Source organism: Elaeis guineensis, chromosome 6 (assembly GCF_000442705.2).
Source record: "Elaeis guineensis isolate ETL-2024a chromosome 6, EG11, whole genome shotgun sequence".
Taxonomy (NCBI): domain Eukaryota; kingdom Viridiplantae; phylum Streptophyta; class Magnoliopsida; order Arecales; family Arecaceae; genus Elaeis; species Elaeis guineensis.
In genome coordinates this window covers 53,718,488-53,740,770 of record NC_025998.2, presented here as the reverse complement: position 1 = coordinate 53,740,770, position 22,283 = coordinate 53,718,488, and the positions used below count along the sequence as shown (strand labels likewise).

General features: G+C 36.2%; 1 protein-coding gene across 4 annotated transcripts; it reads right to left on the bottom strand.

Annotated features, from left to right (window-relative positions):
* Nucleotides 1-478: 478 nt before the first annotated feature.
* On the bottom strand, nt 479-16,333 carry LOC105035291 (DNA polymerase eta). 4 transcript variants are annotated; one of them, XM_010910813.4, is made up of 16 exons: nt 16,220-16,333; nt 15,658-15,778; nt 15,450-15,561; nt 15,141-15,308; nt 14,694-14,858; nt 14,194-14,297; nt 13,923-14,042; nt 13,067-13,190; nt 10,564-10,677; nt 10,202-10,393; nt 5,407-5,506; nt 5,177-5,295; nt 2,196-2,304; nt 1,818-2,105; nt 1,406-1,726; nt 479-1,315 (listed from the first exon to the last, which is right to left on the bottom strand). In XM_010910813.4, exons 1-16 carry the CDS (start codon nt 16,293-16,295, stop codon nt 1,047-1,049), a joined length of 2,502 nt encoding a protein of 833 aa, XP_010909115.1. In that variant the 5' UTR covers nt 16,296-16,333; the 3' UTR covers nt 479-1,046. The 4 variants fall into 4 exon arrangements, with proteins under 4 accessions (XP_010909115.1, XP_073115623.1, XP_019702847.1 ...); XM_073259522.1 differs by having other exon boundaries at nt 1,406-1,597; XM_019847288.3 differs by having other exon boundaries at nt 15,450-15,605; nt 15,710-15,778; nt 16,220-16,266.
* Nucleotides 16,334-22,283: the final 5,950 nt, after the last annotated feature.

The window sequence follows — 22,283 nt, the reverse complement described above, 5'->3', positions numbered from 1 at the left end:
GAAGGGTTAAACAACACATAATTTTCTGCATTTAATTGTCTTCAAATTTGGTTAACCAAAAGCTCATCTGTAGACAACAATAGTGGAACACTGGAAACTGCAACCTCATATACTTATCAAGCATCTCCTAATAATCTGCTGTTCAACTGTTGTAGCCTCTTTGCAACTATTTAAGACGCTGTTAAGCTTGCCAAAGGACAGGGCTGCGCAGTTCTCAGCCATAAAGAGCAAACCTGACAAAAATGTCACATCATATATCGGGTGGTAAAAAAGTAAATTCCTGCAAAGGGTGCACATCAACAATTTTTCGTGCCACTTTGCAAAAGGAGAATGGTGCACAAGTCATAGGATTTGTTGAAATAAACATGAGTTAATGACTAAATTGCTTTTATGCTTTCGATGAACTTTTTATATGTACTTAATGGGTGGTAGAGAGTGAGAAGGTATTTACAAAGAAAACCCAATCATTAGGAGCAGCTAGGATAAAATTATGCATGTCATTTATAACATTCACAACAAATACATAAGTGGGTTTAGACAGAATTACAACAGGAAAAAAAAAAAGAGATGTTCCAAGAGAAAAAAAGAAAAATTGTACATGGATAGATAATCTCAAAATTTTAATAGACAATAATCACATGGCTTGTGAGATACATGACCGGCAGCCACTCAGCACAATGTGAAAGTATGAAGGTGCATCTCCTTGACCAACAGCTCCAACAATCTTCACCCAGCATCAACTACTAGAAATAAGGGAAAAATGGGGGCACTATATCTGTGAAATAGCCTTTGGAAGATTTCAATGACCAAGCTCTGGGTAATATCACAAGAATGAAATATGAATCTTTAAAAGGTTGCAGACAACATTATATGACTTCATAGCTAATCTAGCCTGTAGGACTTCAGTCATCATTCTTAAAGACATCCAAGAGTCAGGTTGCTACATGGAACTTCCACCCCAGATGATAACTCAGTTCCCATCCAGTGCCTTGGACTTCAATATGCAATGCTCTATAGTACTGAATAATCTAAAACCATCCATAATCCTATGATTTTTTTGCGGATGAGAAGTAATGAACAATACTGGAACCTCTTTTACTAGTGTTTGCACGCTTATGTATCCGAAGCCAGCCTTGAACTTCTCTTTGGATTTCCAAAGGCAACTCATCAATTATAGATGGATCAATATCTTCAATATTGAAAGTCCACGTATCAAATTTTTGTCCAGTCTGATTGGGATGAGCGCTTGTGCTATTGTTGGCCTTTGTAGGCCCTCCTTGCTCAATTTTGTTTGTTCCTGAATGGTTCTGACTTCCTGAATGAGAATTTTTCAGCCAAGAATGGTAAAAATTAATACTCAAATAGCAATGTGTGGCACAAAGAATGATGGAAGAACAAGACTTACCAGAAGATGACAAGGGTGCATGATCTTTAAAGAAACCATCCAACGCCTCTTTTGTCATACAAGAAGAGGAATTGCTGCTTTCAATACTGGAACCTCTTTTACTAGTGTTTGCATGCTTAGGTGACTGAAGCCCGCCTTGGACTTCTCTTTGGATTTCCAAAGGCAGCTCATCAATTATAGATGGATCAATATCTGCAATTTTGAAAGTCCACGTATCAAATTTTTGTCCACTTTGATCAGGATGAGTGTCAGTGTCATTGTTGGCCTCTGCAGGTCCTCCTTTTTGCTCAATTTTGTTTGCTCCTGAATAGTGCTGATTTGCTGAATGAGAATTTTTCTCAGTTAACAAAGGTAAAATGGACACTCAAATAGCAATGTGTGGCACAAAGAATGACGAAAGAATAAGACTTACCAGAAGAAGACAAGGGTGCATGATCTTTAAACATCCGAGAGGAATTGCTGCCTTCAATATTGGAACCTCTTTTATTTGCACACTTAGGTGGCTGAAGCCAGCCTTGGACTTCGCTTTGGATTTCCAAAGGCAGCTCATCTATTACTGATGGATCAATATCTTCAATATTGAAAGTCCATGTATCAATTTTTTGTCCGGTTTGATTGGGATGTGCGCCAGTGCCATTGTTGGCCTCTGCAGGTCCTCCTTGTTGCTCAATTTTGTTCACCCCTGAATAGAGCTGATTGCCTGAATGAGAACTTTTTCAGTCAGTAATGGTAAAGTGGATACTCAGATAGCAATTTGCAGCACAAAGAATAAGCAAAGAATAAGACTTACCAGAAGATGACAAGGGTGCATGATCTTGAAAGGAACCATCCAATGCCTCTTTTGTCGTCCAAGAAGAGGAATTGCTGCCTTGAAAAAAATTTAAAATAGAACATTTTGCCTGCCATAACCAACAATGCTTTTAGATAACAAATATACAGCTCATCTGAGTCATAGAATGTTCAAGTAACAGTAACAATAGAATCCAAGTAGGCATATCTGTAAAAAAATTTGTAAGACATACACTGTCCCAAGCTTAGATGCTCAGATCATATATAAGCTGACAATAGGTTATTAGATCATAGATATTCAAAATAACTCACAGGACAGGCATATGCTTACACTACTGTTTATAGTGTCTGTACATTAGGATCTTTCTTTCCAACATCTGCAATTAATATCAATTATTTCATTATGCAATATTTTATCAGTTTTATAAACAATATTGTGTCATGTATCCCATTGCTGTAGGCTGCAAGATTAACATTCACATTTAAAGAACGGAAGGTCTAAAATGGTGGAAGACATAATGTTATATAGAATTGAGTCTGAAAGTGGGTACAAGGCTTATCTTGAAAAACAAATGGCCCATCCAGTAATGCTTTTGTCCTCTGTTTTAATTTTCTCAAACCAAGAAGAAAAAAGAAACAGATTCAGCAGCACGCATGATGAAAACCTTTTGTTTTTTTTTCAAATTGCTTGTAAAATGTTCAGCATTTCAAAGCAAAGACTTATTGCTTTTAAAAAGGAGTGAAATAGAAGCAAGGAATAGAGTAGAATGTTACCTTCCACATCCATCTCTCTGGGGTATTTCACTAATTTGTAGAGAAACAAAAGAAAAAGGAAGAATGCCAAACAGGACAAAAGTTTTGACCATCCCTAGCTGATATTTCAGGAACCGAACTTGTGGAAATGAAATTTAGCACATTAAAGGATGGGCTTCATTTATCTTGGTTAAAAGGTGCATAAGAAAAAGAATAACCAGTTGAAGGAAAAAATAATGAAAATTCTTAACATATCCAACTTCAAAACAGAGTAGACCAAGCGCATTAATTCCAATGCATCATTCTTATAAAAATTCAGATTGCTGCATAGATTTAGCCACTCCATTTGCAATATGTTCCTAGCACCCACAAGGACCGTTCTACCAACTTATGTCAATAAGGTACCTGGCACACACTCCATCTGCTGAAGGAAAATGCACATGGTTATCGCTTGGTCAAGAGTCCTAGTTATTTGGACAAGGTTGTTTGCTTTGGTCAAGAGTCCTGGTTGCTTTTATAAGTCAAGGGTGTTTGTAGGTTGAGAAAATGATGCACGAGTCAAGGTTGTTTAGAAGTAGTTTGTTAGTTGTGACCATGAGTCCATAAAAGCAGGCAACAGTGAAACAATAATGGGAAATATGTGGCACGTAGGAAGAGGTAGTCATCTATAAAAAGCCATGTAATCAGCCAGAAGGACATCGAATATCAATCTACTCTCCTTGTTATTAGAAAATTCTCTCTCCTATCTCTCTTCAACCACAACTCCACCTCGATTTGCTTCTTCCGCCAAAATTCCTCCATGAGGTCCAGCACATTGTAGGGGAAGGGGTCGTGCTAGGGGTTTGGTCCATCGTAGCGCCACTTTGCACATACATTTGCCGTAAGGATGGCTAACCAATAGAAAGGCTCATGACTCTACAAATTGAAGGTTTCCAATAGCTTCTAGTGAAAAAAAATAATTTTACTATTCAAAACCTTTACAAATGTTCAGAAAAATTTAATTTTATTGATCGCTGCCATATGCATGCACCATGAGAGAAAAATGGGAGATATTCATTACTCTTATATTAGCATTCCAAAACATCTACAAATTTGGGTTAACAATTATCTTCCCAACTGATGAAATAGATGGATATATCAACCCATCTATGCCTATAAAATGGAGAGAGAAGGGACAGGGGAATGGCATACTACTAAAATCAAAAAAGGAAAGACAAGGAGATGCTTACCTTCAAAATTATTGTGTTTCCTGCCTTTGCCATGTTGGCGAAGGCTGGCCCAACCGAGAAGTGTTGCATCCACCAATTCCCTTGTTACATCCACACCACCTACAAGCCAATTGGGGGGCCGTTCCATTTCCTAAGACCCACTATTTGCTCTTCCCCATGGGTTTCTCCTCCACAGAACCATAAGCGAGTGAAGTCTATACAAATAAACATAATGTATTTGCCACTATATTATGTGCTATCACAAGAAATCACCCTTTGCTATCCTTCCGACTTTGCATTGGTTTGCCTTGTGTTTGCCCTTTCTCTACCCTCTACCCATCAGGCATCTAGTGTGATGCATCCTATAATAATGTCATAACAATACGTCTAATCCATATATATTTGAAATTTGACATAGGTGAACTCTTTATTGTGATTAAAATTAGAAATATTTCAATTATTATTTTGATAATTTCCATATCCAATATCTAATTTTATAATTACAATATTTTTTAAGGCATCACCAGTCAGACCAGTTGACTTGATCCAATAGTTAAATAAATGACCAACCAATTAGCTGTGTCTATGTCAAGTTCATGCCTAATAACCACGGTGCAACAAAGAATTGAAATGTTGAAATTCTCATTTAATCTGACTGCCCATGTTGAGTCTTCAATTTTTCAGTTGAAACCCCACCATAGTTAGAGAAACCTAAATTCATTAATAACTAGATAATAGAAAATTATTCTAGACAGTTTTGGAGAATGTAAACAATGATAATCCTCCAAACAATTTTTCAACACTTCGACAAGAACAGTGTTTGAGCTGTAAACTCAAGATCAAACCTTCAAATATATGCACAACAGATTGGGAGTGTGCAATAAACTAATATGATATATGATTTGGTCAAACATATTCTTCAAAAGCAAGAGCTAAACAATAAGTCACACCTTAAAAGAAACAAATAGATATGATGAAGTTGAGCATGACCACTAGTTTAAGATTAACCATGTCAATATACCTTATCTTTCGGCTTTCTGGTCCATGTTCCTCTTCTGCGAAGAGCTTTATCTTGAACCAACGTGTCATTATTATCACCAATCTTTTCAGAGGCACCTTCATTCTGTTTCCCATTTTGATCTGAGGTCACGTAGCTTTTGCTTTTTAAATGAGCATCAGCCCTGAAGTCATGGTGGAAAAAAAAAAAAAGAAACATGTAACTGAAACATAGATACAAGGATGGAGTAATACCTGCTGGAGGCAAGGGAACAATTTCTTCCATGGACACATTCGAACCAGCCAATGAAATGGAAGCATTTTTGTCTTGAAGAAACCTTACAATTGATGTTCCCTACCAAAAGCAATGTGCACCAAATGACCAAATGAAAGCAATGAGTTTGTGTGCGTCCATGTAAAAGTCAATTCTTTCATGTGATCCCATGGAAGTTATTAAGACAGAAAAGGCATGGTCAATTTTAAGCATCTTATACCACACCAGAAGCTTTCCTGATGTTAGATAGTTCCACTAGATAACATCCTCCGGATTATCTCCATGAGATACCACAAGCAAGAGCAAGAAAGCATATGAAATGAAGTTTAACAATAAGTCAAATACAAGAAAATAAAGAAGCAAATCCCTCCTTTAGAGACACTGTAATTTTCCATGCTCCACTGCAATTCTATCTCAAATCCAGCAAAAAAATTTTTGAAGCTGACTAATCGTTTTCGTAGAATATGTGAACAATAATTTGCGAATTATGAAATTGTGAATTTATTGTCCTATCACATGAACTGGCTGAGATAAAAGCAAATATGGCAAGAAAGAGTAGCCTCAAATCAATGAAAGAAAGCCACAACAATTTTCAACCAATAGTTTCCTTGTAGCAAGATGAAAAAAAAAAGGACCTATGAATAGCAAGATGAGTGTCAAGCTCCCTTACATGATAGCCAATAATATAGCTGAGACCTACACATTATAATGATCTAGGTCTTTAGTTTAAAATTTAATAACCATCAACAACCAATTAACCACCACAAATTAGACTAGAGAGGACATTATACCATGCTACCATCCCAGAGGGTTGACATTAGTTTTGGCTTTACCTGCATGGTTAGATCTACGCATGCAACAAAATATATTATTGGTGCAAAAACTAACTGAGAGATATTATGAGCATGGATATTGTCGAATCCACAATCCTCCCAAAGGACCCAAACCATTGATTTTTTCTAAGCAAGTAATCTATGTAATCACTTAGAGATACCATCATGCATAGTTGTTGATCATCTTGGGTGCAAAACATTAGAACTTGTGGCCTTAAATAAATTATATGGTCCACCAAGGGTGGCTGGCCACATACGATGCTCCTTAATCATCTACGTGTCGATTAATGGAAGCAAGATATTGTTGTTTATTCCCACTAACCCCCAGGATAAACAAAATTACATCATCTCATGGCAAATATCTAACATTAATTATGCACAACAAGTGCCAAAATTATATCTTTTAATTTGCTTTCTAATCACATTCAAACCATAATAATATTTTTCCATGCATCCAATGCATGTCCCGATTTTAGTACTTATCAGCAATAATAAATCCATGGTATATAAAATTAAAAATAAATTCAGATCTATAATCATATCAATAAATTTCGCCTGCATAAAATCTGCACAATATGATTGCAATGCTACCTTGGGAGCAAGGTTTGCCGTACCATACAGAATCAGGCAGCATGAAGCATATCATACCATACCGATTCGGTAACGGTATATGGTATGGAGGGTGTACCGATACTTGGTATGCCAAACCGGCTCTATACCAACATAGTAACAAGTTGGCACCAGTACAAGACCCGATACTGAGATGGCAAACCTTGCTTGGGAGGCTTGTATTAATTAATCCAATTTCAATCTATGCTTCATTCTGGATCAAGAGCAAAATAGGTGTGCAATAGGATGTAACACAAGCATACCATCAGAAGAATTGATTGTTATCCATATTAGAATGAGGCGCCAATAATGCTAGTTGATAAGAGCAAGGACCTTTAGCCCATCAAAATAAACTTCTAAGCATAGACTAGTGCATGCCTGATGTAGTTAGCATAACATCTAGAGGCATCCCAAAAGTTACTAGAAAATAATTATTTAATTATTTGATGCCTTTATGTATTAGTCCTAGCACTTGGATCCAATCCCAAACCCGAACCAATACCGCTCTGATGGACATGGGGATACATTTTGGGTATAAGCAGTGAAAGTTTAGAACTTTGTGTGTCATATTTCTATGCATAAAACAAGCTCAATGAGGATTTTTTTTTTTTTTTACCAAGCCACATGCAATTCAGGAGTTGTACTTCTTGCATTGGGAGCTGCTAAGATCATGAATGCACAAGATCCTCTAAGCCTTACAACCAGCAGCCACATTGAAGCATGAACACAATCCCAAGAACCTTGTTGACCTGCAGACTCCAGCAAATCTTGAGCCAATGTGATGCTTTGCAAAAAGGAATTTATCTATTGCTCTAGATCTAACCTCTCTCTTTTCCTCTCTTTTCTTGGAACAGAGCTTATGGCACTTCTATCTTTTCTCTTTTCCCTCTATGTGACGTGCCACAATTTTTCTCAAACCTTTGCCACCCCCTATTACCGGATATCAATAGTGGATAGCTAGGGTTTTAGTGGCCAGCCCCAACTAGCCATTATGTTAGTATCCAAGTCAAAATAGAACACCAAGAACAGAGGGAGTTCCTTTCTTGGATGCCTCTGTTAGGAGTTGACCTTCCTAAGGAACATCGGCTTCCTATCCCATAGAGCAGAGGGGCAGCACACCAGGAAAAGTGGCCGATCACTTCCCCTAATCCTAGTCTAACTAGAAATAGACTTCGTCAAAGTCCAGTCGTACTTACCGGGTTTGACCTAATTGACCTAATTCACTTGGGCTCTACCAGACCTAATAAAGGCTCAATTAAGTCTCCAATTAGATCTTACCTGATCCAATTAATAATTGAGAAAATAAATAATGAGAATCTTATTCTACTTAATAACTGGAGATAGGTGACATGTGGTAGACACATTACTTGGATGGCTCAACCAATGTCCTCTGCATCACCAATAATCTGCCCTTCAGGTCTGCAATGTCACATATAAGTAACATGACTCAGCATGGGGATACGATGCCCATAATACTTTACCAAACCTTGGTGAGCTAGGATGAAACTAGTAGTCTCCATGTTTCTGCACAAGCTCTTTTACTACAAATTTGATCCCCCATCATTTCAGTATCCTTGTATGACCATTGAGAACATAAGCATTATCAAATGTTTAATCATATCATGGTCTATTGGGACTCTGGATCACGTCAACAATTTTCAGGTAAAATCTTTCATGAGAAACCTTCTGCAAAATAATTAATTACTAAGTCTAATAAGTTGGCAAACTAATTAATTATTTTCTAAAAAATAAGTAATAGCTTGGGCCCTAAAACTGCTTTGTCTGATCATGTGTCAGTCCCCATATGGATCCAATGCTATATGATGGTTTCCTTGATGGATAGCCTAACCTTCGCTCGCACCTAGACCCAGTAAAATAATGACCTCCCTGTCAAGGATATAATCCAAGGTATGATGGGCGATATGAGTTTGGCCCCAAATTCTTACTAATCCTCAGAATGCAGCATGGTGCCTTATCCTTCAAGTCAAGAGACTATATGTAAGCTATGCACCCGGTTCACACCTCAACAGTTGAAAATAATTTCTAACGTGGATTACCAATGTTGATTGTTTAATGTGATATCACAACCAAGTGCTTGTGCGAAGTCACCACCTTGATGGATGAGAAAATTTAAGTAGTTACCATATACTTCAGCAGCGAAATAGGAGCAATGTTCAGCATCACCATAGCTATGAAAAATATTTCAAATGCTTAGGAATATCTAATCCTCCCCTAATAAATACTCCGACCACTTTGATAATTCCTCAATAGCACGCCGGGACTCTTTTTTGGATCCAGGGCTGATGTATGAAGCACACCAAATACTGTTCAGTAATCATATATTCAAATACCTTTTAGAAACTTACCGTACTCCAATAAGAAAACTTTTTCTATGAAGTTGCATGTGCTCCATAGCATCATAATGGACAAGGACACCACTCAGTAGCAATCCATGGCATAAGATTGGTAGTAGACAGCCATATTGACTTTACATTCTTTCATGTTGTCAATGAACAATTTAGGGATCCAACATCGTAATATGAACATCAGATCAACAAATGCAGCCACTAAATGGTAAAAGCAAGGTTACTACAAATCACAATCAAGATTATTACTTTGTTGGTAAACATGACCATTAGATTTGCTGATCCAGCGCAGCTCTAATTCAAGGAAAGTATCCAAAAATCAAAACTGAAACTTCTGGATAAAATAAAATCCAATCAACACAGAAATTTAAGGAAAAGGAAGAAAAGAACCAGCAAGATAATTTGATTGACAATCTGCAGGTAATATGATTAATAAAGGGCCAAAGCACAAAAGATGGAAAGAATCCATCAAGAACAAATACATACCTGAAATGAGTAAGATGACCAAATAAGAAAAAAGGATGGTGATCAAAAAAAAAAAGGTAAAGATGTATGAGAAATTTCTAAGGAAAACAGAACTAGCATTTGAAGTCAAGATCATATAATATATCATCACAGAATAGGATGCCACATGCACGAAGCCAATAATTGTCACTTTTTAGTAATTGCGTATTCATGATACATTATTAAAGAACACAAAATCTAAACATTTTATAAGAATATTATAACTTCACAATTCTCAATATATTTTAAGTTTAACCATGTTTATTGATGTACTTCCAGCCTTCAATAAACAAATTAAAAGCAAATTACAGATTTTGTGAATCAATAACTGCGTCAGTTGATTAGAAATAAGCAGTTATAATGAAGCTAGGAAGACAAATGTAAGACAGCAAGTTTACATCATGGCAAAATCCTTCCAAAATGAATGTGAAAACAGTTTCTAAATAAAGTTGCTAGAAACTTACATGTGGTATATCTAAAAGTTTGCTAGCTGTAACAGAAAGAGATGTGACGCCCCATCCAACATTTTGCGAACCCAAAAATTCACGAAGACCAGAAACAAAGAGTTTCATTGCATCTTCTTGAATTTTTGCAGTCCCATAGCGCAGTGGGCACGACTTTGAAGGAAATTTCTTGTGAGAGCCCAAATCATTTACCTGCAGAACACAAAATAAATGTGGAAATATAGTGGAATTACCATTATATAAACATGTGCAGTGCTAAAACATGCACACATGCATTAAAGCATTAGTCTGTTTTCCTCGATAAAAAGCAGAGAAATGACTGGAAATAGTTTATGAAGGACTCTGAGAGGAAAAAAGAAAACCTTAAATGCTTTAGCATGCAGGGTCAGCATGTGCGCAAGCCGCTTGTTCTGATCCAGGTCAGACTGAATGCGTTCACTCAATTCTTCACACAGTTGATTAAGCCAGTTCTCAACCTATCATGCTCCAGGATATTTGGAATACACAAATAAGAAAAACAGTGGCAGAAAAACTTTCTCATAAGAAAACTACAAATTAATGTCTAAAAGAGCACATATATTAGTAGATCTAAGAGCTATGCTCTAGTGCTCTCGCTAACACCTAAACCTACTATATCAACTTGCAGGACGGATGGAATGAATCATTTAAGATGCAGTACATACGTAAGCTATAATATAATTGGAAAAGAAAATTAGATGTCCAGGTGATACTCTAGATAATTAGTATGAAGATATTCAAATATCAACTTGATAAGTGGATACATAACCAGGCTGATTTTACTTTTTTAGCAAATTAATAATTTGACAAAGGAGCAAGTTTAATAAAGAATATGAATACTTAAGTTTGCAGTCCAAAAGCCAGATTCAACTTAACGAGTTAATACGCCCAAAAGTATTAATGTCTGCCTCTCCTTTACATTTGAATGAAAATCCTATCTTATATCGTCAGATTCAAAGTAATGCAGTTCAAATGCTGTATCTCAAATAAACTCATGTACCACATTATTTTCAAAGCAGCACAAGAATGTAAATAGATTTTTCCAAAACTTAGTTAAAGGACTGAAAGTGGATATTTGGTATTTAGAGGATGTAACTAAAGCCTTAAACTCATATTACAGCTGTAACCTCTTAAACAGTTGAGACATCCTCTTAGCATTTCCCCCCTCTGCTCCACATATAATCTAATTAAGGGAAAACAAATTAGCATTATTCACCACATTAGGTTCACATTGGTAACCACCCAAGAGCTGGATAAGAGGCACAATAGTCGTAACCTCAGCTAGCCAGACATTTTAGATAGGACAAGCAATGCAAGACAATCCCAGCAACAGAGAAGGACTATATGACAATTCCACAGGAAACATCGCTGAGATATCCACACAATACACCCCTCTTGTTCCCACTTCATTTTTGAAATGACTGACCTGCTGTACTACCAGGTAGTAAGTAAAAATGGAGATGTTTTTTTCTTTAAACAGACAAGCAATCACAGCACTAGTAAACTGTAATCATTAGATGGGACAACAAATTTTGATCAACAGACAAACTAAGCTTTATCCCATTTTGTCCCACGGATGAGGATGCCAATTGAGCATATGCAAGGCAGTTATCCCCATTTTTGTTATCAAATGTCCAAACTAAACCTTAGATGAAGGAAATGATTCATTATGGGTGAAAGAAGAATCATAGATTAATACATCTCATACTGGCTTTTGCTGACAATGGGCTAGAACAATACGTATCATGCTTCACAACATGCTAGTCACAGTTATCCTAATATTTTCCATCCATTTTGAAAACTAAGCCTTGAAAGAAGATATAGTAAAGTACAGGTTAAACAAAGATTAAATCATCACATACTGTGCTGCCAGCAAAGGGGTGGCACAATATGTATGCCATGTTGTAATGTGCTATAACCTGGCATACATTATGGAGAGATACACAACAGGCAAGAAATATATGTATTAATCATATTCAGGTAAAATCAAATTTATCATTCCAAATATGGATGCCAATTTCACTAAATGACTAAAATTTGTATGTGCATTCATATCCACCAAATTGTTGGAAATATCAAATATCAGCATGTCATAAATTTCCCTCCAAGTTCCAATGGTTAATACCTTCTTTTACTTTCAGATGTAGAACTCTTCAAAAAGATAAGAATCACATAGGTGTGAAATGGTGTTTAAAGTCTATGTACCGAAGGCTTGTGAATGTCAAGTATCATTAGAGAATTTTAGAATTGTAAAAAGAGAACAGCTGTTTATGTTTGCATGCGTGTGAAATGGTGTTTGAAGTCTATGTATTGAAGGCTTGTGAATGTTAAGCATCACTAGGGAACTACAAAATTATAAAAAATCAAGGTCTATAGAACCGACACTAAGACCCGTACCAGTCGGTTCGGCTCGGTATGAGGTGAATCGGGTGATTCAGTCTACTTCAACAGATCAAGTTAAATCATATTTTTCAATTTTTATCTCAGTACAGGTCGATATGTTTAATTCAATACCGTATGAGGGTGGTTTTCCTCGGTACAGGCAATTCGGGGGTGGTTTCGAAAAACAATGCGAAACTAACTCGGCAATGGCTTGGCTCGGTACAGGGTGAAGTGGGTGGTTCGGCTTAGTTCAGCAAACCATGATAAAAATAAAACATGTATTCTCATACTATTACACTTGTAAAATGAAAACAGGCTTGTATCATGTGTGTGTGTGTGTGTGTGTGTGTGAAATGGTACTTGAAGTCTATGTTGAAGGTTTATGCAAGTTACGTAACATTAGGGAACTATAAATTGTAAAAAGAAAGTAGGTAATGTTATGATATGCACATGGTAATATCTTACAGAAGCAGTAGTCTTCAATGCTTGTGGACCAGGAAATGTCTTTCCACAACCATGACTCTTAGGTAGAAGGCGATCCTCAACTTCTTCTCCATTGATACCTCTTGCAATATTCCATAACCATGTGCTAGAGTGTAAAAAAACATTAGATGTTAGGAGTTATTCATTCTAAAGATCTAGTATTAACCACATGATAGAGTAACAAAAATATTAGATATTAGGATATATTCATTCTAAAGATTTATTATAAGAATAATGCATATTATAACTACTAAGAACAAAATGGCAAATGAGTTTTCCAAGTATTATGGAAACTGATATTTTTTAAACATATGATTTCTTCATTAAAAAATTAACTGTCTTTACTTGACTCAGTGAAGGTAAAGTTCACAAACAATGCAATCCAAATAAAAATGCACTATGCACCATAATCGGATATGTAAAAAGGTGCACTAAACACAGAAAAAGGATCCAACATAGAGGAGAATAAGTTAAAGAGGATAATGACTCCAGAATTTAGAAATCAGCTATAAAAGCTTCATCTACAATCACCTTTTGGTGACTGGTTCCATAAATAATTGGTATTAAAAATTGTTTATACGTTATACATAAGAAACTTCTTTTTTGTTTACAATGCTGTCCTCAAACGATCACTAGTCTTATGGTATTCTGTCACTCATTCTACTTAACCTTTGGCATATCATAAACTTCCAAACACAACCAAATTATTCTAGAGTCCAACATTCCATGATCCTTCCAAGACTAGGAACACCAAAAAAATATATAGAAAATATATAACTCAAACAAGGTTAATATCTTACTAAAGTAGATGGTAACTAAATGATTAATGTTACCACACCCTGTATTAATGCCATAGTGCTCTTGCAACTGTTCTTCAGTGAATTGTAGTAAATCACCAACAGTTTTCACTTCAAGATCAGTTTGTAGGGAGCTTCCAAGCTTTCCCCCAAGTTGTTTCCTACAAAGTCAGAGGTGATGAAAAATTGATATCTATGAAAGAACAAGTGAAGGTAATTGCATTTAGCATTGCTATTTAGACTGGCAAGATATTTAGACACCACCACCCTCCAAATGAAACAGTGCAGAGAAGCAACAAGTTCATGCATTACATTTTTTTCACAGGCAAGGAAGCCAGTAAATCTTTTACTGATGATGATGGTACCACTGTTTGTTGTGCAGGTTTATGCATTGCACTGGCAAGTTTTGCTAACATCTGCCACAAAGTATCAGTCGTAGATTCCATAAGTTAACAGATAATGCTAGCAGAAACAATGAGTTAAGAGTTCATGATAAGAAAAATCTTGAATAAAAAGAAGCAAAATTGTAAAATCTTGAACATGTGTTAAGAGCCAACAAAAGGAGGAGAATAAAAAAAGAAAGCATTGTAAAATCTTGAATCAGAAGCAAAATTGTAACAAAAGCTCATCATACAACATGGCATTGACATAGCACTTAAGAATTACATTGATTAAAAAGAACCAAGTAACACCGCACTTTGCACATGTAGACACACAATACATGTATGGGCATGCACACACATGGTACAGGAACTGCTGAAGGGGATCAAGCAAGCAGTCACAACCTCATTTTAAACTTCCTTCTCAGTTACCTTATTGTGAGCAATGCCAGCTGAACATGTGAACTTGGTTTCCTCTAAAACTTTTGTCCGAAGTTGTGCAATAATAATGGCTCCACAAGCTAATAACTTATCTTCATGGTCAGCATCACTCCGACAGAGCCACTCCCTCACATTCCCTTCCCTGTCAGCTATATCCTGAACATAAGAAACCACCAAAATTAACTTTAGGAATGAAAGGGTCAAGAAATATACCTAGTAACAACAAGTCTTCCCACTTAACCTTGTTTAAAATACACTGGATTATCACTTGAACATCCATCTAGGGCCAAATCATTTAAATCAATTCAAGATAATTTGAGACAGAAGCATGCATAAGCAGACTAGTATACATTTATTGGTGTTATCTCACTACAACATTCCTAAAACCTAAATTCCGAAAAAAAGTAATAGAAGGGGGAACAAAAATTCGTATCTTACATTAGTAACACCCAGAATATGTGACTTCAAAGCCTCTTCATCAATTGCTTCCAACACCTCTAGAGGGGTTTCTAACAGCATCGATTTAGCTGCATCAGTAAGATCAAGGTACACTTCATCTATTGATGCCCGCTCACACCGTCCTTTTGTAGCAAGTATCGAGACTACCTGCAGTTTTGAATCCACCAAAAGTCCCAAGTTATTGTCAGGGTTACCTTAAGGTAGTTGCATAAAAGGTTGCTTTGTTATTAAATCTATTGAAATCATAAAGAGAACCAAATAGTAATCATCTCCTTTCTCCCGACACACCTCAGAGCCAGCATTGCGATATAGATTCAAGTCAGCTTTACCACGGGCAACAGGAACTTGAATTAATTGGATGTTTGGACAGACCTTCTTTGCCTCATCCCCTCGCATAGAACTAACAGTCCAGGTAGCAAAAAATTGTTTCTGCCTTTCTGGAAGCTAACAACACAGCAGTAAATGACTTAATTAAAGAAAGGGAAGAAAAGCTTACCGCTTAACACCAAATCTTCGAGCTTCATAACTAACAGCAATCAAGGCCCCACCTTTCCAAGAATTATATTGTACTACAGCAGTCGGCAAACCCCTTAATTCAGGATTCTTTCGTTGCTCCGCTGCAAGAAACAAAATAGATATACACAGATAAGCAACAAACTTGGCATATTACCTCACAGACCCCTCATTTTGTAGAGGAAAGTCATTTTTGCGACATAACCTATGATTTTTCCAACATTCAACAGCTTTAAAGCTATGACCAGCAAAATTTCCTTTCACGACCCGATGCTTTTATCGTGTAATTTCACAGAAGAAGAGAAGAAAAAAAAATAAAAACAACTAATTTAACTCTATGGAAAAGATCCATAGACATGATCAAATCAAGACCAGCTTCGATCCTACTATTTCCAGAAAAAAGATTAATACTTGGTTTAAATGACATAAAAACAGCTATTAGCGACGATTTATTTCAAATCAGAATCTTAACAAAAGATTCAGGGGTTTAGGAGTTAGAAATTAGGGGAAAGGAAAACGGAGAGAAAGTGTAGAGAGTTTGAGACCTTGGACGTAGAAGCAATCCATGTCGACGTGGGCGATCACGCGGGCATCTTTTGGCTCCGGTCGGGCGATCGGCATCCCCTCTCTTGGCCCCCTCCCTCCAAGTCCCGTACCAATTTATTCTCTGAGCAAAGTTCCGAACCAATTTAAGCGAGCGAGAATTACTTAGTTGGTTGGCTCCACTTTCGCACGTGCGGCGAAATGAAGTCGGCACGTGAGGTTCCTACTTTAGACGCGTTTTGATTAAAGAAAAGGTATTTGATGATGGATGGCCGTGATCACTTCAAATGCCTCAGACTTGATGGAATCTCAACCGCCCAACATAACCGCAACCTTCGAGGGACAGCCAGATTGCATCTCCCAGGTGAAACCATTGAAAAAATGATACGGTCCAAGAGGAAGTTTGATCTCGGGCTGCGTAGATAATCAAAATTTAAAAAAATACATCCAATCCTATCCAATAAATATCGATTTCGAAAGATATAAATCAAATAAAATTAAATTAAATTTTATAAAATATCGATTATTAACGATCGAACCTAGTTTTTACATTCTTAATCCGTATAAAATTTAATCTAACTGATGTAATATTTTATAAACTCTTTTTTATTTTGAGATGATAATATTTAAATTTTAATATTTCATTCTAAAAAATATTTTATTAATTATTTAAATTAATAAAAATATTAATATTAAATTATTGATATTTTATTTTAAAAAATATTTTATTAATTATTTAAATTAATGAAAATATTAATATTGAATTATTGATGGAAACACATCATAATTCAAAAGTAAAAATTTTCGGACGTAATTATTTTCAAAAAAAATAAATTTTATTTTATTTTATTTTATATAAATTTAAAAATAAACTTAATATTTATAAAATTTAAATTTTTTTATATTAAATTGATAAAAAAATAAATAAATTTAAATAAATTAATATTAGATTTAAAATCAACGTTGGATCAACATTGAAATTCAAACTGACAGAATTCATTCGAATTCATTATAAATCATTTACTTTAGTTTCAAATAATTTATACATGATAAATAGTTGACAGTGGATTGAATTTTTTTTAATCTATTAAAATTTATTTAAATAATTTTTTTTTAAATATAATTAAATTCGATCTATGTTTAGTCCTAATTTGTATTTTGATGATATTTTAATATCTCAACTGTCAAAACAGTCGCTTGCGAGACTTTCCCGTGTCCTTTACCCTTCCAAACTCCGCTCTCTTTTTTTGTTTTTCTCTCGGCTTTCCTTCCACCACCCAAAAAACCAACCCAAAACCAAAGCAAGGAGGATACTACTGCCATTGCCCCGTGATAGCAGAGCAACTTATTACAGTGGAGTATCTTGATCCATCCATGTCTCAGGAGCTCCTCAGCAAGTTCCCGGATCCCATGGCTTTCGACTTTGACTACTCTCAGAGCGGGATTTGGTCTCCCCTGCTTCCTCGAGGCAGGCATGGTTCATCTTCAGTTTTCCCAATTGAATCCCAACAGAAATTCATCGATGGATCTGGCTTTATCCAGGAATATTAAGTGAAGGAAACAGATGGTTGCTCAGAAGTGCTTAGACTTCTTTCCAAGTCCTACTCCTAGAAAGATAATACTTCATCTCCAACTCCATAAATAATTATTTACATGTTATAGAGGATTCTGGCAAACATTGTCTACTTCGTAGGAGTTCTTTTGTCGTGGCCCGGCCCAAGTAACAAACCCTAGTCCAAATGAAAAAAAAAAAAAAAAAGAAAATAGAATCTTCTTCCTCCTCTCACCGTCTCCCAACCGGAGTCGGAAAGAGACCCACTCCGACTCTACTTAAAAAGGAGAACCCTCCTCTCTCCCTCTTATCGGAGAACCCGAAGTCCATCGACGGCAATCACCGAAAAATCAATGCGGAAGACTGACTCTGTGCCCGTCTAATTTTCATGTCGGAAAGCTTAGCCGGTGTCGAAGGTGAGCCTCCTCTCCTTCCTCTCTTTTCCTCCTTTCTTCCTGTGCCTGTGTGCACGATCGCCGGTGACTGGAGTCGCCGGATTTTATTGCGGAAGAAACCTCTGTTTTTACCCTCTTTTTTTCGATTTTTCGGACGTCGGTGGTTGCCGTCGGCCACCAGTTTGGATCCCTCCGAACCGTCCGTTGTCGCCCTTTTGTCGCCGGCCAGTCTCGTGCCGATCGACTGCCGGCCAGCCGACTAATCAAAGGGATTGTGAGGTGTTGGAAAATGTGTCCCAAAAAGCCAATCGTCAAGCTGTTGACGGTTGAGCAATCAAGTATTGTAATTGATTTATTAATAAATAAAATATATTTGGCATTTTCATCGTAAACTTTCATCTTCTAATGAACTCCGTTGTTATGATAAAGTCCTTAAGACTATTTAGATTCGATAAAGAGAGAATTTATCGATTAGTCCTTAAAATAGTTCACGACCAAATGATAGGCTGTTAATAAGGACGACAGCTTCTATCGAGCATAGGTCGCTGTAGGCCATATGGGTTGGTTGTCCTCTTAACCAAAGAGTGTGGAGACACTGGTATGGCATACAGGTGAGATGTACTGGTACATCATCATTGAACGTGACCAACTCCAGAGTATTCTGCTGTCGAGAATGTCTCTAATGGGATATAGGTATAAGTGTCCCTTAGACCTGAGATTGCCTCAGTGACTTGCAAGCAACTCACTGTACTTTGGTACTGGACTAACTAAATTTCTAATTCAGGGATGGAAGGCTTCTGGGCACAGTCAAGTACTTGCGAAGTCAGAGTGTGATCGAGATGGGATTGACCACTCCAAGAGTTGAAGAAGAATGAGTCGCTGTATTTTAATTTAGCAAAACCTTGACCAGGATAATCCATTAGATGGATTTGATATTTTGAAATACAATGTGGACAACCTGATCAGAGTTGATAGTTGAACTTTGGGGTGTCCTATGATCATTTTGGTCAAGGGGATAAATTATATGAAAACTATATCCGCATGGGTTCTAAGGATATTGTTCTACACATTCGACCTATCCGGTCGTCGGGTACCATTGCTAGATAGTCACTTCGATTGGTACAGAAATTTATTTCTATGCTACCGGCTTAGGTTCGGACCTATGAGGTCACACACATTAGAGTTCATGATCCGATCGGATGGTTGATCAACGATTAAGAATCATTCTAGGATTAAATGATCAATATGATTGACATTTAACCCAGTGCAAGTGTTGCAGGAGGATCGATTAGCAATTCAATTGCTAATTGGCTTAATTTGATTAAGCCAATGGACTGAGATTAAGTCTAATTAAATATAATTTAATTAGATTTGGTTTGGGCTTGATTGGATCAAGTCCAATTGGTTTATTGGATAAGCCAAGTGCAAGAAAAAACTAGTCCTAGTTCAACTAGGACTTGGGTCAATCTAATTTCTAATTTGATTAAAAAATTAAATCAGATTTAAATCTAATTTAATCTGATTAAATTAGGTTCTTAATTGGGTTAAGACCTATTTTAATTGGGTTGATCTAATTTGGTTTGAGAAACTAAATTAAAACAAGTCATAAGATAGAATCCTAGTAAGACTAGGATTCCACCTTGTGCCACATAAGCCTTCCCCACGCCCTCTCTCTCATTCAACGTCAATCTCCTCTTATTTTGTGTGACAAAAGCCCTCTCCCAGGTCTCTCCCACATTCACAAAAGGTTTTCTCTCTTCTTTCTTACATGGAAGGTGGTTTGGATCAAATCAAAGAGGAATAAATTTGGATTTCAAATTCTATGAGATAGAGTTTTAGAAATCCAAAACTCTTTTTATTTTGCACCGAATTTATCCAAATTTTTTTTTGAAATTTTTATGATTTTTAGGGTACACATTGTGCACCCTTTGCTGATAATCCATCTATGAAAATAAGGAGGAGGTGCTCAAGAGTTGGGCGCCCCTTATCTTGCCATGTTTGGATAAGCCTTGACTAGGTATTTGACCTAGACAAGGACTCTATCATATCTCTCTGTATAAAATGAGTTTCTTCATAAAATTTTTGAAGAAGATAGAGAATTGAGAGATCTTTGGGCCATCCAAAAATCAGAGAGAAAGACCTTTGGATCGTAGAGATATAATAGACACAAGATAGGATATCTAGAGAGAAAAATGAGAAGAAGAAGAGGGTCTTCTTCTAGGGTTGTTCGTTTTCATATCTTTCCTCCCTCCATCTTGAGTTTTCTGAGAGCGTCTCAGATCTGAAACTCTTCCTTCTACTTTCCATCTTTGGAAGAGTCTAAATCAAGAAGAAGGAGGCACCTGATCAACCATCAAAAAAGGATCAGCGCAGTAGTAGCATACTATACTGATTTCTTGAAGCAGGACTTCTGATCGAGATTCGTGGGCTCGTGTGGATAACTCCTAGAGGTCGGACACATGTGCGGCTTGCAACATCATCCTCAAGCCCGGATCAGTGATGTTAGAACATCTAACTTGTAAGGTAATAGATCTGATCTATTGTTTAATACATACATTAGATGTAGTATAGAAACATGTTGATATGATCAACATGTAGTTCATGCTGTATATATATATTTTAATTTTTGATTTAATACTATATAATAATTATGTAATAGGATCTTAGATCTAGGGATTCTCTGATTTTAAAAAATAAATTTTGATTTATTTTAGTCTTCCGCTGTATGATCTTGAAAAAGTCTCAAGATCTAACCCTGAGATCCTAGATCTGGTTCCTTCAATTGGTATCAGAGCCATAGGTTCTTTATTACATAATTATTTATACATGCTTAGATTATTTCTTAGATTAGATCTAATTTATAATCTGATTATTAAATTTAAAATTAAAATTTTAGATCAATCACGAACTGCAAGGTTGTCCTGCTGTAAGGTTTACCCTTTACAGTGCAAAGGTTGTCCTAGTTTGTGTAGATCTATCTTTAATCATAAATTTGTTAGATATGATCTAGATTAAATTTATGATTTATTAGATTTAAAAGGTATTTAAATCTGAAATAAAATCTCTTTGTTAATAATTTTTGTATAAAAAAATTATTTAAAGTTGAAATTATTTCAATTACATGAACCTGTTTAGATTAGATCTAAAGTAGTTTCATGTTTATTTCACTTGTATCTTGATTATGAATCAAACATGCAATATGGTTGGTAGAATCATATTGTAAAATTATTTTACAAATATAAAAATTATTTTTTGAAAAATCAAACCCAACCCTCAACCCAAAACTTAATTAAGAATTAAGAAGTTGTTTGATTAGATTCTAGGATTGTGAATTGAAGAACCTAAGACACAAACCATAACACATTAGGTTAATGGATTTTTAGAAATTAGGTCCATTAATTGGGTTAGACCTATGGTTAGATTACAGATGGACTTAATTAGAGAATTGACTAAATCTAATCAATTGTTGTCTTAGATTAGGTCAAGGATTCTCTAGATCAATTACAATAGTTGTAGTTGGTCAAGTCCATGTCTTTAACGAGAACCAAATGGACTTGATTCTTGGCTAAGCGGGTCTAGCATGAACTGTTAGGTTGATCTAATCAAAACTAATTAAACCAGTTGGTGTCTAAGGTAAATCAGACCGGTGGTTTTTAATTGGGAGCCCGCTTACCTGGCCATTTCTGATGGTATCTAAGGCAAGCTTTGGCAGACCCTCCCACTGATCGAACTTACCTGACCTCTTGATGAAATTATGTTTTGATCGGATCACTTGACTATTCGAGCTGACCCATGTCAGCTAGGTAAATCAGTGTGACTGATTTAGGTGCTCCTAGATCAGCCCTTTTAATGGTCTCCCTTAAGCTGACTTGGTGAAGCCAGTGGGAGGATCATGATAAGCTGGTTTATCTGACCTCATCCTCTAAATTATTTAAATCTTCTAAAATTATTAGGTCCTTAAAATGATAAAGTTATGGAGATAACTGAGTCATAGCCTCCTATTAAGGTATTTGATAATGAGTCCATTAACTCAATAATCATTGCAGACCCAAAGGCCTGGTGCTTGTTGACTAATAGAATTATCACTCATCATATGATGACTTGGAAGTGTCTCTCTAA

Coding starts and splice junctions, on each gene's coding strand:
- LOC105035291 (XM_010910813.4), bottom strand. CDS start 16,295: ATGCCGATCGCCCGACCGGAGCCAAAAGATGCCCGCGTGATCGCCCAC. Junction 5,296..5,406: donor TGTTCCCTTGCCTCCAGCAG/GTATTACTCCAT, acceptor ACGTGACCTCAG/ATCAAAATGGGAAACAGAAT. Junction 1,727..1,817: donor TGCACCCTTGTCTTCTTCTG/GTAAGTCTTATT, acceptor ATTCTCATTCAG/CAAATCAGCACTATTCAGGA.